The sequence below is a fragment of the Petromyzon marinus genome, chromosome 40 (genome assembly GCF_048934315.1).
Source record: "Petromyzon marinus isolate PM22_M1 ecotype Great Lakes invasive population chromosome 40, UKy_Petmar_22M1.pri1.0, whole genome shotgun sequence".
NCBI lineage: Eukaryota > Metazoa > Chordata > Hyperoartia > Petromyzontiformes > Petromyzontidae > Petromyzon > Petromyzon marinus.
The window spans coordinates 4441812-4455420 of NC_133706.1; the positions used below are offsets into that span (position 1 = coordinate 4441812).

The window sequence follows — 13609 nt, forward strand, 5'->3', positions numbered from 1 at the left end:
TGGCCCAACGTGAATCAACGGTTGGGCCCAGGTTGGCCCAACGTGAATCAACGGTTGGGCCCAGGTTGGCCCAACGTGATTCAATGGTTGGGCCCAGGTTGGCCCAACGTGAACCAACGGTTGGGCCCAAGTTGGCCCAACGTGAACCAACGGTTGGGCCCAGGTTGGCCCAACGTAAACCAACGGTTGGGCCCAGGTTGGCCCAACGTGAATCAACGATTGGGCCCAGGTTGGCCCAACGTGAATCAACGGTTGGGCCCAGGTTGGCCCAACGTGAATCAACGGTTGGGCCCAGGTTGGCCCAACGTGAACCAACAGTTGGGCCCAAGTTGGCCCAACGTGAATCAACGGTTGGGCCCAGGTTGGCTTAACGTGAACCAACGGTTGGGCCCAGGTTGGCCCAACGTGAATCAACGGTTGGGCCCAGGTTGGCCCAACGTGAATCAACGGTTGGGCCCAGGTTGGCCCAACGTGAATCAACGGTTGGGCCCAGGTTGGCCCAACGTGAATCAAAGGTTGGGCCCAGGTTGGCTCAACGTGAACCAACGGTTGGGCCCAGGTTGGCCCAACGTGAACCAACGGTTGGGCCCAGGTTGGCCCAACGTGGATCAACGGTTGGGCCCAGGTTGGCCCAACGTGAACCAACGGTTGGGCCCAGGTTGGCCCAACGTGAATCAACGGTTGGGCCCAGGTTGGCCCAACGTGAATCAACGGTTGGGCCCAGGTTGGGCCAACGTGAATCAACGGTTGGGCCCAGGTTGGCCCAACGTGAATCAACGGTTGGGCCCAGGTTGGCCCAACGTGAATCAACGGTTGGGCCCAGGTTGGCCCAACATGAATCAACGGTTGGGCCCAGGTTGGCCCAACGTGAATCAACGGTTGGGCCCAGGTTGGCCCAACGTGAATCAACGGTTGGGCCCAGGTTGGCCCAACGTGAATCAACGGTTGGGCCCAGGTTGGCCCAACATGAATCAACGGTTGGGCCCAGGTTGGCCCAACGTGAATCAACGGTTGGGCCCAGGTTGGCCCAACGTGAATCAACGGTTGGGTTCAGGTTGGCCCAATGTGGATCAACGGTTGGGCCCAGGTTGGCCCAATGTGAATCAATCAACGTTGGGCCCGACGTGGCATGTTTACTGGGGGGCTCCCACGTGCGAGAGTGACCTTGGGGTCATCAAATTTGACAAAAGCCAAACAAAGGAAAAAACCAAAGAGTAATTCCTGCAGTGACGAAAGCTCCAAATCAAGTGTGAACCACCTCTACCGGGAGGTTTTAAGTTTGTTTTCTCTATGTGTGTCTGTGTTGTCTGTCTCTGCTTGTGTGTCTGTGTCTCCATGTCTGTGTCTTGTCTCTCTCTCAAATTTCACACTTAAATTTAGCAATCTTTGGAAGAACATAATCAACCAGGCTATTCGTTGTGTGTTGACCGACTTTCTGTATTGCATTGCATTACATTTCCAAATTTTGCTAAGTTTGTTTAAGTGTGTTTTCTCTCTGTGCCATCGTGTTGTCGCTCTATTATTTCCTGCAGTCACGAAAGCTCCAAATCTCTAATTGACATGCTAATTTCTCTAAGGCCTCGACACAGAGGCGTTGTTTCTCTGTGTGCCTGTGTGTCTCTCTCTGTGTCTCTGTGTATCTCTCTCTGTGTGTCTCTGTTATCTCTCTCAGCTTGTGTGTCTGTCTGTCTGTCTCCGTGTCTGTGTTTTGTCTCTCTCTCAAATTTAACAATCTTTGGAAGAACGTAATCAACCAGGTAGGGTTGTTGACTGTTATGTTAGCCGACTCTCTGTTGCATTGCATTATATTTCTAAGTTTACTAGCTTTCTCTTTCATTTGCACCTGATGACGATTGCTTGTGTTGCAATCGAAACGTCGTTATGCTATTATTTTATTTATTATTTTCTCTTTCTACGCGACTTCACCGAGAGAACCGAAGAGTAAAGCGAACAAAATCACACCGATTTAGTGGGGCCAGCCAGCCAGCACACACACTCACACACTAACACTCGCTCGTATGTATGCACCGTACTATGCCGAACTTCTTTCGCGCCGTACGTAGGCGACCGCGCTAACCGCTCTAGGCTCAACCTCGCTTCCGTCAGCGCCGTGGCGAGCGAGACGATTGCAGCGCCGCGCCTTTACGCAGCGGCAGACGCCGGGAAAGGCTCCTGCCTCGACCAGGCCGCATTAAAACGAAACGCGTTTTTTTTGGTCTTTGTTTATTTATTTTTGAATGGTCGCGCGCCTGAGTCGGTGGCCCAGCTGACGTCGCGTGACCCCTCGCGGCCACCGTCCGGCGCTCCGACCAGGAAGCGAGACGCGGCCTTGGGGAGCCGAGTTGCGGTGGTTTCGGTCCGTGTTTGTTTCTCTTGTTTATTATTGTTGTTGTTGCTGTTGTTGTTGCTGCTGCTGCCGTTGTGGTGTCCGTCGTGAGCGCAGTCGCAGCTGTCGCTCGTTGTCGGACGAGGCTGCGGGTCGGTTTCGCGTGGGTCGGCTTCGCTTGAGGCTCGCGCGGGATCCCGAGCGAGCCGTGGAGACTTGGGAGGCAGTCGCCGCGGTTCGTAGAGATACTCGGCCGGGGTGTGTGTGTGGGTGTGTGTGTGGAGACTCGCAGAAGTCTGCCAGATTCGTCGAGACTCGAGAGATCCGTGAGGAATCTGAGTATCGCCGGGCGTCGGCGTGATCCAGAGAGACTGGCGATTCACAGAGACTCCCAATGTACGCTTGTGGAGGTGCGCGCGTTATTTATCGACACTCGGAACATTCATCGAGGTTATTAGAGTCTCGTTCAGGCCCGCGGAGATCCGTGTGACTTGTAGAGATTGACAGATTGGTGAGAGATATCTGAATGGGGGGGGGGGTCCCCTCTTCACCAACTTAGTATTGACCAATTGTGGTTAAGTATGGTCAGTTAGGCCTTCATCCAGCAGTGGATTAACAAGAGGCCGCGTATTACAATACCCCGTGTTAATCACAGAGATGAACATGTATGCATAGAGATTCACGGATACTCAGATGCTCGCGGATATTACTACAGACTCATGGAGAAAATGAGACGCATAGAGGTTGCTATTTATCGATTCCTAGACATTCGATTTGTGAATCGGAGAGATCCATAGACATCAATAAACGTTCATCATAACTTGTCGCAGAGATGCACAAATAGCTGTCTGATGTATGGTGATTTAAATTTATTAAGAAACGTCTGCTCTATATATATAGAGGTTGCATCTACATAGCCGTCACAGAGATCTATGGAGCCGTATAATCTCTCGATATGGCCACAATTCTACAACACAACTTTTAACACCGCCTTTACCGCACGAAGTTCTTGATTCGGAAATAGCCACGGAATAATCGCGGTCCATTTTCAACCTTGATGCTTGAGCCCAGAGCAAGGCACGCACGAGATTAATGTGTTCATAGTTAATGCACGAGTCTCTCAGCATCCCTGAGGTTTCAGGGTTTATGTCTAATTATAAAGAGCCGCATTCTTCGGTGTATTTGTCCATGGCTAGTTCAACCAGATGATGCGCATCCTCTATTTATTTCGGTTTTGTATACTGTTATTTGATTTTATATACGGTATTTGTAAAAAAACAAAGATGACGTGCTTGACCATAAACCAGAGATGAGCCTGGTTACATATCGTGCCCGTTACCATTGTAATCACTCCCGAGGTCAAGCAAGACTCCCCGTGCAGTTCGTACCTGCAGGGCACAGACCGGTGTCTGCACAGGTGTGCACTCTGATGTACAGTAGGAAGTGCCAAGACCGTGACCTCTGCAGCGTGATTTATCCTTGCACAAAAACTTAATTCTTCACTGGAGGGGAAGTGACGCGCATTCTTTACAGATTAGTCACTGTTACTGGTAGGAACGATTTTGTAAACTGAGTGTACCAGCCTGCAATAGATTAATGTGTCCGTCCGTCTGTCCCCTTTCAATACTTTAACGAAGTGAAATCTCGTGCTGTTGGGTGTAAAAATTCCAATGTTCCTACCAGCCCACCCTGCAGGGACCTGTTATCGCGAGGTTAAGCACGTTGGCATCCTGCACTCTCTGGTAAGGGTGCGTGACTGGGACGAGGAAGAAAAATCGTGCATATCCATGGATGCCGTCTCGGGGCCGTGGTCGTCGTTGTAACAGAGCCGCTTAGCTCTCGGCGGGCTTCACCAGCTGAAATAAAGTCCCACGTGTTTCCCCTCGGAGGTAGTTAACGAGAGCGATAATGATGGTAACCGCCTACAAGGCGCATGACGAGGTGGTGACGTTGCACGGAGCACGGTGTCGTGAGGTGGCGTCACACGCAGTGATGCCATCGGGAGAGGGAGGGGTGATGCTTGGTCCCTTGGTCACCGGTGCGGACGCGGAGTTGGAGCGTTTTGGCGCTGGCTTATTCTCCAAGTTGTGGACAAGCCTTTGTCCCACTTTATACTCAAGCGTCATTCGTCTTAGATCGTCGTCACGGGAGTTATCGTGCTCTCCCCCGCCCCGTTACAGACTGGCAAATGGACAGAGCTCATGCATTACTGCTTCCAACCTGAGTTGGAAAGCGGAAAAATAATGGTGCATTGCCGTTAATAGCAAAGGCGCAGGCCTTGGTAGCGTGAATGAAAGCTGTGTTGACGGTCCTCATTAAGGGAGAACTGGAGAGGCTGTTGCAGCAACAAGGTGATGCAATTGAAGCTCCGGCCAAGAATCCCCGCTCCTCCATTGCCGAGCCTCAGAATTCCGTAGCACCGACGGGAGGTGGCCGTTTCTTGCTGCTGGGCAGTGTCCACGTGAGCAGTTCCCCTCCTTAACTTCCTTCCCTTCCCCTCTTAAAGCTCACATCTTCTCTCTTGCCCATCCTCCCCTCGCCCCTCCACTCCTTCCCGCCCCTCCCCTAGCCTTTCGTGATTCCCTAAGCGCCCCTCTATCACTGTCACTCATTCCCCACGCTTTGTTGCACCCCTGCCGACTTGATCATTTCATTCTGTCATCGTTTTGTAAGCTACGCCAAGCACCTTGGGTGAAGGTGCTCTACAAATATAAATTAGGTAATGTCAACAGACGACAGGTCCACCATGGGACTGAATGCCTTTCATTTTGATTTGTTGGCACTTGCTGTTTTGGTGCCGTGTCTACCCGTGTAGGTGCGATCAAGAGGATCAGTGATGGATGCCGCCAACATGGATATCGATGATTCTTTGTACAGGTGAGCTCAGCACGTAGCAAATCGCTGAGCGCGCAAACCTCGCTTTGTTGTGACTCGTATGGGTACTTTACACTTGTCATGTTAAACGGATAAAACCAGTGTGTACGAATGAGATAAATATTAGTGTAAAATTACAGCCTAATTAAAAATCATAGAAATGGAGGTGATTTTAATCCTGTCACTCGGAGGAAAGGAAGCTCTCTATTTTTGCTGACTGGGCCTTTTTTGGTTACAAAGCATCAACCACTTGCACAGCTGGTTTCAAATGTCTATTATGGACCACATACATGCTGTCAATCAGATTGTAGAACAGAAACTAATACCATAATGCCTGGAATTTGCAAACCATAAAAATGCATGTTATTCAGTGGTAATATATTCATTCATTCAAGTTCTCACAAACTAAGGCTTTAATAAAAAAAAATATATCGATTGAAAATATTAAAATAACTGTGAAGATGGAAAAGCTACACTGACTTTGCGTTACGCGATGTGCGATCAGTATGGCGAGGCCCATCATTTATCAGTGGATAGATCATGGATGATGATGTTCGGAAGTTTTTTTCGAGTTGAAATCATTATTGTAGGTTGCCTCAGCCCATCATCTCTCTTCGGTCTGTAAAGTTAGTATCACGTTGTGGGACATGAACCCACACCTGCCATATGAATGTGGAATTTCCATCACGGGCTCAGGGCTGTAATTGGGAGATGTGCACCGCCGCACTGCTCATTCGAGCAGGGAATCACTTTGATTCTTTTTGAAGTGACTATTAAAGACACCTCTTATTTGTAAGTTCACAGAAGCAGCAACTTTACAAAATATCGGTGTAAGGAGATTGGCGGGAGAAAGTAACCACAGCTTAAGTCCTAAACTTTCACAGGGCAATCACAACACGTGGAGAAGGCGCATTCCTTTAGTGTCCATATGCTCTTGAGTTCTCTAACAAACAACATCGCTTGTTAACGCTGTCTGCAAGTTGCAGGGTGGGGTGTCCCGTTCACCGCTGAATCTCAGAATGCGCGAGCAGTTCAGCGTTAATTTTATTTAGAGAGGCGCTGCGTCGTTGTTCTTAAAGACATTTTTCTCACCACATAGCGACACGACCTATCATAGCTGCTGCCAAACTGCCACACGCCCTCCTGCATGGCGTTGTGGGAGCCTCGGTACTGAAAGAGTTATTTGTTATTTTGTTTCCGTTCAAATAACGTACGTGTACAATGACGTACGTGTACGTCATCAGAATGGGAAAGGGTTAAAAACACAAAACACCACTGGGGAACCCCCCCCCCCCCCGCCCTTGCACCGGGCCGGTCACGTTCATGACTCCGTGTGTGATTCTAGTGATGTAATGGTGTGATGTGATTGTGTGCGACCGCAGCCGGCAGCGCTATGTGCTGGACGACGATGCGATGCGGCAGATGGCACGCTCCAGTGTGTTCCTGAGCGGGCTGGGCGGGCTCGGCGTCGAGATCGGTGGGTGTTCCCCGTCACGACGCACGTTCGTTCCGCACGAGTTTTCCGCTGCTCTCAGAATGGAACGACGGCGCCGTTCGTCCGCGGCGTGCGGCGCCCCGCTAAACGATTCGTGTGAGCCTAGCGTCTTCGCTAAATTGACGAACGGAAGACGCATCCTGAAAAAAACACATTCAACACCTCTTGTCAATATGCACGCAGGCTGTGTGTCTGGATTGCCCCTGACACAGGCTCCGTCATTACCGAGACATTAATTTACGAATAGGCCTTCCGTTGTGGCGCTCCGGTGACATCTCTGCAACTTGGCTCTCGTACGTTTTAATGCATCAGTGCAGTGACATCACTAGAATGCTGTAATTGAGTGCCAGCACATGACTGTAGTGGCTTTTTAATGAACAAATATTCATATCAGACAGCCTGGAACGTACAGCGTAGGCACGAGGCTACAAGAAAAAAGCTATTTGGGTGTTTTGGTTGTTTCTTCCTCGACATGTCTACAACCAAGAACCAGTTATGCACTTGTTAATATTGTGTTTGCACCGATGTTTTGACCAGAAAACCGACGAATGGCAATTTGCTAATTGACTGTAATTTTGTTTTCCTGCAGCCAAGAATATTGTGTTGGCCGGTGTGAAGGTAATCGCATCAATTACTCTGCCATACGATACAATACAAATGTTGCTTTACACATCGTCCAAATGTGACCGCATCAAGGGACAGTGTACAGAAAAGGTGGGCAGAATGAATTCGTAAAGAGAGGTAGTCAGTTACGGGTTGAGGAAAGAAAGTCTTGCACCGGGACTGGAAAAGGGGCAGAGTGTCGACGTCACAAACGTCTGGGGGTCTTCTTGTTGTTGTCGTACGGCCGCTGATGTCGATGCAGAGCAACAACTACAATTTCACTTTCAGGTGGTCCAGCCAGATAACCGCATCAGGAGCAGTAGCGGAGTGTGTTATCATCGCTGTGAGGTCTCCTAACGCAGCGGTCCCCAGCCTTTTTGGCATCAGGGACTGGCTTCGTGAAAGACATTTTTTTCACGGACCCGGGGGGGGGGGGGGATGTTCATCATTGGGTCTTTCCCCCTTTTTCAAAGAAGCTCTCCAGCGACGTTTGTTTTTGACTTATTGTGGCTACTAAGGGTTAGCTTGTGGGCTTACCAACACTGTGACTGAGACAAGTGCGCAGTGCGGGAAAGAGGCGCGGACGGAAGTGGTAAATAATAAAAGAATGGGCGGGCCACGCGCGGACTAAAATAAGTGTCGGATTCTGACTTCTTCTCATAAGGAGCGCACAACCTAGATCCCTCGCATGTGCAGTTTACGGTAGGGTTCGCGCTCCTATGAGAATCTAATGCCGCCGCTTATCTGACACGAGGCGGAGCTCAGGCGGTAATGCGAGTGATGGGGAGCAGCTGTAAATACAGATGAAGCTTCGCTCGCTCGCCCACGGCTCACCTGCTGTGCGGCCCGGTTCCTAACAGGCCACGGACCGATACCGGTCCGCGGCCCGGGGTTTGGGGACCCCTGTCCTAACGTATTTGTGGATCGGGGATTTGCGTCGTTATACATTGTACGGTATGTTCTGGATGACCACAGTCGCACACTGCTGGAGAGTTTAAAATGTTTCATTTGTGCATCAGGTATCCGCATCTACTGCCATGGGTTGTGCAGTGGATGCGGTTTAGGGTGGATCACGAGCTTTGTGGAACATTAAACCCAGGGATCTTCTCTGTTGGGTCTTTCACAAGCAGTGTTTGCGAGTTCTTTTGAACTCCATTCAGCTCTCCAAGCTTCATCAGGGTTGAATTTGATGTCTGGGGTAAGGGAACGCCAGCCTATGGGGGCAGCAAAGGAGAACCATTGATCTTTCCCACTGAGTGAAGGTTGTCTTAAGTGTGTACCTGCATGCTGCTGTAATTGGTTTTATTGCTGCACTAACGACCTCCTTTTCACGCTGTCCGGCCAGTTGCTGAATGTGCACGACACGAGACTGGCCACCATCGCGGACCTCGGAACACAGTTCTTTCTCAGAGAAGATGATGTTGGGCGGAACAGGTGACGTTTTAAGGGATTCAGTTGCCTGCTTATTGGCTGTGCCTGGGGATGTGTTCATCGGTCTGTACGCCTCAAAACCACAAAACCCTTTAACCAACCATAAAAAACCTATACCACACGGTTGACCAACATCAACGTCTTGATTTAGATCGTTCTTATGCAATATTGTTAGGTAGCATACAGTGAGGGAAAAAAGTATTTGATCCCCTGCTGATTTTGTACGTTTGCCCACTGACAAAGAAATGATCAGTCTATAATTTTAATGGTAGGTTTATTTGAACAGTGAGAGACAGAATAACAACAACAAAATCCAGAAAAACGCATGTCAAAAATGTTATAAATTGATTTGCATTTTAATGAGGGAAATAAGTATTTGACCCTCTGCAAAACATGACTTAGTACTTGGTGGCAAAACCCTTGTTGGCAACCACAGAGGTCAGACGTTTCTTGTAGTTGGCCACCAGGTTTGCACACATCTCAGGAGGGATTTTGTCCAAGTCATTAAGGTTTCGAGGCTGACGTTTGGCAACTCGAACTTTCAGCTCCCTCCACAGATTTTCTATGGGATTAAGGTCTGGAGACTGGCTAGGCCACTCCATGACCTTAATGTGCTTCTTCTTGAGCCACTCCTTTGTTGCCTTGGCCATGTGTTTTGGATCATTGTCATGCTGGAATACCCATCCACGACTCATTTCCAATGCCCTGGCTGAGGGAAGGAGGTTCTCACCCAAGATTTGATGGTACATGGCCCCGTCCATCGTCCCTTTGATGCAGTGAAGTTGTCCTGTCCCCTTAGCAGAAAAACACCCCCAAAGCATAATGTTTCCACCTCCATGTTTGACGGTGGGGATAGTGTTCTTGGGGTCATAGGCAGCATTCCTCCTCCAAACACGGCGAGTTGAGTTGATGCCAAAAAGCTCTATTTTGGTCTCATCTGACCACAACACTTTCACCCAGTTGTCCTCTGAATTATTCAGATGTTCATTGGCAAACTTCAGACGGGCATGTATATGTTTTTTCTTGAGCAGGGGGACCTTGCGGGCTCTGCAGGATTTCAGTCCTTCACGGCGTAGTGTGTTACCAATTGTTTTCTTGGTGACTATGGTCCCAGCTGCCTTGAGATCATTGACAAGATCCTCCCGTGTAGTTCTGGGCTGATTCCTCACCGTTCTCATGATCATTGCAACTCCACGAGGTGAGATCTTGCATGGAGCCCCAGGCCGAGGGAGATTGACAGTTTTTTTGTGTTTCTTCCATTTGGGAATAATCTCACCAACTGTTGTCACCTTCTCACCAAGCTGCTTGGCAATGGTCTTGTAGCCCATTCCAGCCTTGTGTAGGTCTACAATCTTGTCCCTGACATCCTTGGAGAGCTCTTTGGTTTTAGTCATGGTGGAGAGTTTGGAATCTGATTGATTGATTGCTTCTGTGGACAGGTGTCTTTTATACAGGTAACAAGCTGAGATTAGGAGCACTCCCTTTAAGAGTGTGCTCCTAATCTCAGCTTGTTACCTGTATAAAAGACACCTGGGAGCCAGAAATCGTTCTGATTGAGAGGGGGTCAAATACTTATTTCCCTCATTAAAATGCAAATCAATTTATTACATTTTTGACATGCGTTTTTCTAGATTTTGTTATTCTGTCTCTCACTGTTCAAATAAACCTACCATTAAAATTATAGACTGATCATTTCTTTGTCAGTGGGCAAACGTACAAAATCACCAGGGGATCAAATACTTTTTTCCCTCAATGTATATTGCAATTGTGTTAAAAAGCGTGCCATGTGGGTGTTTGTCCAGTCGAATCCCTGAACTCAATGGAAGACCCCTTAACAGTATGGCTTGGCCAGTTGTTGATGATGATATTCTTTAATTTGTGGAGCATTTGTGTTTTATGCGAGCCGAGCCGTCATGCAGACTCCCCGTGCCACGTACACAGCAAGGCTTTGGCCACGCTTTGTTGTTGATTTGTGATGATGTGTGTCGGACAGGGCCGTGGCATCTGTTGAGCGCTTGAAGGAGCTGAATCCGTACGTGAGTGTGAGCTCGTCAACCCATCCTCTGAACTATGACACCGACCTTGTGTTCCTCAAAGAGTACCAGGTAACAGCATCGGCGTTCGCAAACGGCTCAGAAAAACGGGTTTCATAAGAAAACAAAATTTCGATTTAAAGCTTTCGTGACTGCAAGGATTCATCTTCTTTGGTTCTTTCGGTAAAGTCACGTAGAATGAGAATAAAATAATAAAATGACAATAAAATTCTCACGACGTTTCGGCCACAACGCAAGCGGCCGTCTTCAGGTGAAAGGTACAGAACTGTCGTCCCTGTCGTCCTGACAGTTGTGTACCTTTCACCTGAAGACGGCCGCTTGCGTTGTGGCCGAAACGTGAGAATTTTATTGTGTTATTTTATTCTTTTATTCTCATTCTACGTGACTTTACCGAAAGAACCAAAGAAGAAGAAAATAAAAGTAAACCGATTGATAAAAACCATGCTAACGCATGGATTCTGTAATGCTTTCCAACGCGAGTCTGTCCTCAAAGGGTATTTAATTGCCAATAATCACATCGCCTATCAAGCCGCACAACGAGAAGATGTCCCATGGCACGTGACGTGTGACGTGGTTGGGAGGGAAGGGGCACATATCCTGGCCAGGCAGGACCAATCCTTCGAGCGCTGGAGCTCCTCGGAATGTCTTGGGCAGCCCTTTAAATACATTTTGTTGGTTATCCATAGAGTAAGTCCTGACTAGCAAGATGACTTAATGCCAAAGTTTAGTTGCTATTAGATCATCTTGGTGAGGGTTTATCATGCTCCCTTTTATAGACGAGCGATGGACAGTGTTCATGCATATTCTACTTTAGTTGGAAAGCATGTCAAAAATCTTTAAAATCGTTTTTGCTGTTAAGTATTATTGTGGGTTCAAAGTCGTCGTTCGTAAGCTTCATCATGGAATTTCCTACATTTTATTCTCATTAGAAATTGACGTGTCATATATTTTTTTGATATTATTTTCCAGCATTGCACAGCTGAGAAGCAGCCCGACATTATTATTTTGTGAGTTGGAGGTTGATACAAGCAGACTTAGCATAGTGCAGACTGGATAGTGCACATTCAAGACTCTTGGCGATGGTTACATAACACCGTTATGTTTAGCAGATGCGGGATAATTAATGTTTTTGAAGCCCTAATATATAATGTTATTATATATTATTAAAGAGTGGGGCGTGACGTGATTTGGCACTCGTTCACGGCTCTCAGTAAAACACAAGCGATACGTGCGCTCGTGTTTTGCTGATCAGCGTTCTAAACTAATAAACTTTTTATTTTACCGGGTAAGAGCCCACTGAGCTTTCCAGCAATTTTTCAGAAGCAACCTGGCCGCATATGTTAACTCAACAAAGTGGCTTATCATGTGCAAATTTATTTCTGCCAAAAAACTCTCAACGCACGTTGATTCTAAATGTGGAGGGTTAAACTTGAGGACCTGGAGAAAAATTCATGCGACCACGGGGAGAACACGCAAACTGCAAATATACAGGTGTCAAAGCAGACCTTAAACACGGTAGGACCAACACCTCGGCCGTGGCAGATCACTGTTATAATTCAGTAGGCTCACATGACATTGACTTCTCCAAGACAGAGGTTCTTTGTCAGCCATCTGGCTACCATGAGAGATTCGTTCATGAGGCTATCCACATATACAAGCACAGAGACAATTTCAACCAGGAAGATGGATTCTGGCTTAGAAATCATTGGAAGGATTTGATAAACCATTTCAGGTCTTAATTGATTGTTCACGCTTACGGTGGCTTTCAGACAGCATACTTTAATTTTTCGTCTCCCCCCTCCTCTTTTCAGAACATAGATGGACTCGTCCTTCTAAACAAACTGCCAAATCGCTGCCCGTGGTGCTAACGTTTTTTTAATAAATAAATGCAAACACCGTTCGAAAATAAATAAATGCGGACCGCCACTTCTTTCAAATGTTGTTTGCCGTTGGTTTTTCACACCTGATGATGACCGTTTGTGTTATGGTCAAAACGTCGTGAGAATTTTTATTGTTTTATATATATTTTATTATTTTATTGTTTCCCTTCAGCGTGACTTTACCGAAAGAGCTAAGAATATATCTTTAAAACGCTTTAAAATAATCAAAGATGTAACGAAACTGAGCAAAATTGACGGCACAATGATCTTGACGCACGATACGTTATCAGTTGTTAGCATATAAGCCACCCTCGTGGCCTTGTGGGTAATTAACGCAGCAGCCGTCGCGTTCGCCGCTTTCCCGTCTCGCGTGATGCCTACCACCCTCTCCTCTCCCCTCCTCTCAGTGCGTGGTCATGACGGATTGCCCCCTCGCGCTGCAGTGCAAGCTGGACTCGTTTTGTCACTCCCAGGAGCCCCCCATTAAGGTACGAGGTGCCTGCACGCAATCGCTCGTCGCGATAGAGCTCGCGGCCGTTAGGTTTTGCCTGGATTCCATCCCGTTCCATCCGTGCGGTCACGTTACCTTTTTGACGCAGAGCGAGCGATGCATCGCCGTGTTACTTTTTTGGGCAGCAATAACAAAAACAATCTCCCATTTCCGAGCACAAGTTACCTTTTTGGGGCGCCACGGTGGTGAGATGTTTACTACCTCGCCTGGTATACAGGACGTCGTGGATTCGATCCCGACTCCTCCTGGCACCTGTGTATTTGGAGTTGGCATGTTCTGTCCGTGGTCGCGTGGATTTCTCTTTGGCTGCTATATTTTTCCACATGATGATAAGCCACTTCGTTGAACTATAATTTGTGGCCAGGTCACGTCTGAAAAAAAGAGCTGTGTAGCTCAGTGGGCCTTATCTGGTAAAATGAAGCACAGTTTGCTTTA

General features: G+C 47.9%; 1 protein-coding gene across 2 annotated transcripts in view; it reads left to right on the forward strand.

The window, feature by feature from the left end:
• Nucleotides 1–1552: 1552 nt before the first annotated feature.
• UBA6 (ubiquitin like modifier activating enzyme 6) overlaps nucleotides 1553–13609 on the forward strand; it is a 42301-nt gene continuing 30244 nt past the window's right edge. The window contains exons 1-7 of one of the 2 annotated variants that reach the window (XM_076073036.1): nucleotides 1553–1757; nucleotides 5142–5203; nucleotides 6583–6677; nucleotides 7285–7313; nucleotides 8644–8732; nucleotides 10723–10834; nucleotides 13071–13151. In XM_076073036.1, coding sequence (XP_075929151.1) covers nucleotides 5163–5203; nucleotides 6583–6677; nucleotides 7285–7313; nucleotides 8644–8732; nucleotides 10723–10834; nucleotides 13071–13151 — 447 coding nt within the window. In that variant the 5' untranslated portion in view covers nucleotides 1553–1757; nucleotides 5142–5162. Of the gene's footprint in view, nucleotides 1758–2249; nucleotides 2357–5141; nucleotides 5204–6582; nucleotides 6678–7284; nucleotides 7314–8643; nucleotides 8733–10722; nucleotides 10835–13070; nucleotides 13152–13609 lie in introns of those variants that run through there. The other variant, XM_032968518.2, reaches the window with a different exon arrangement.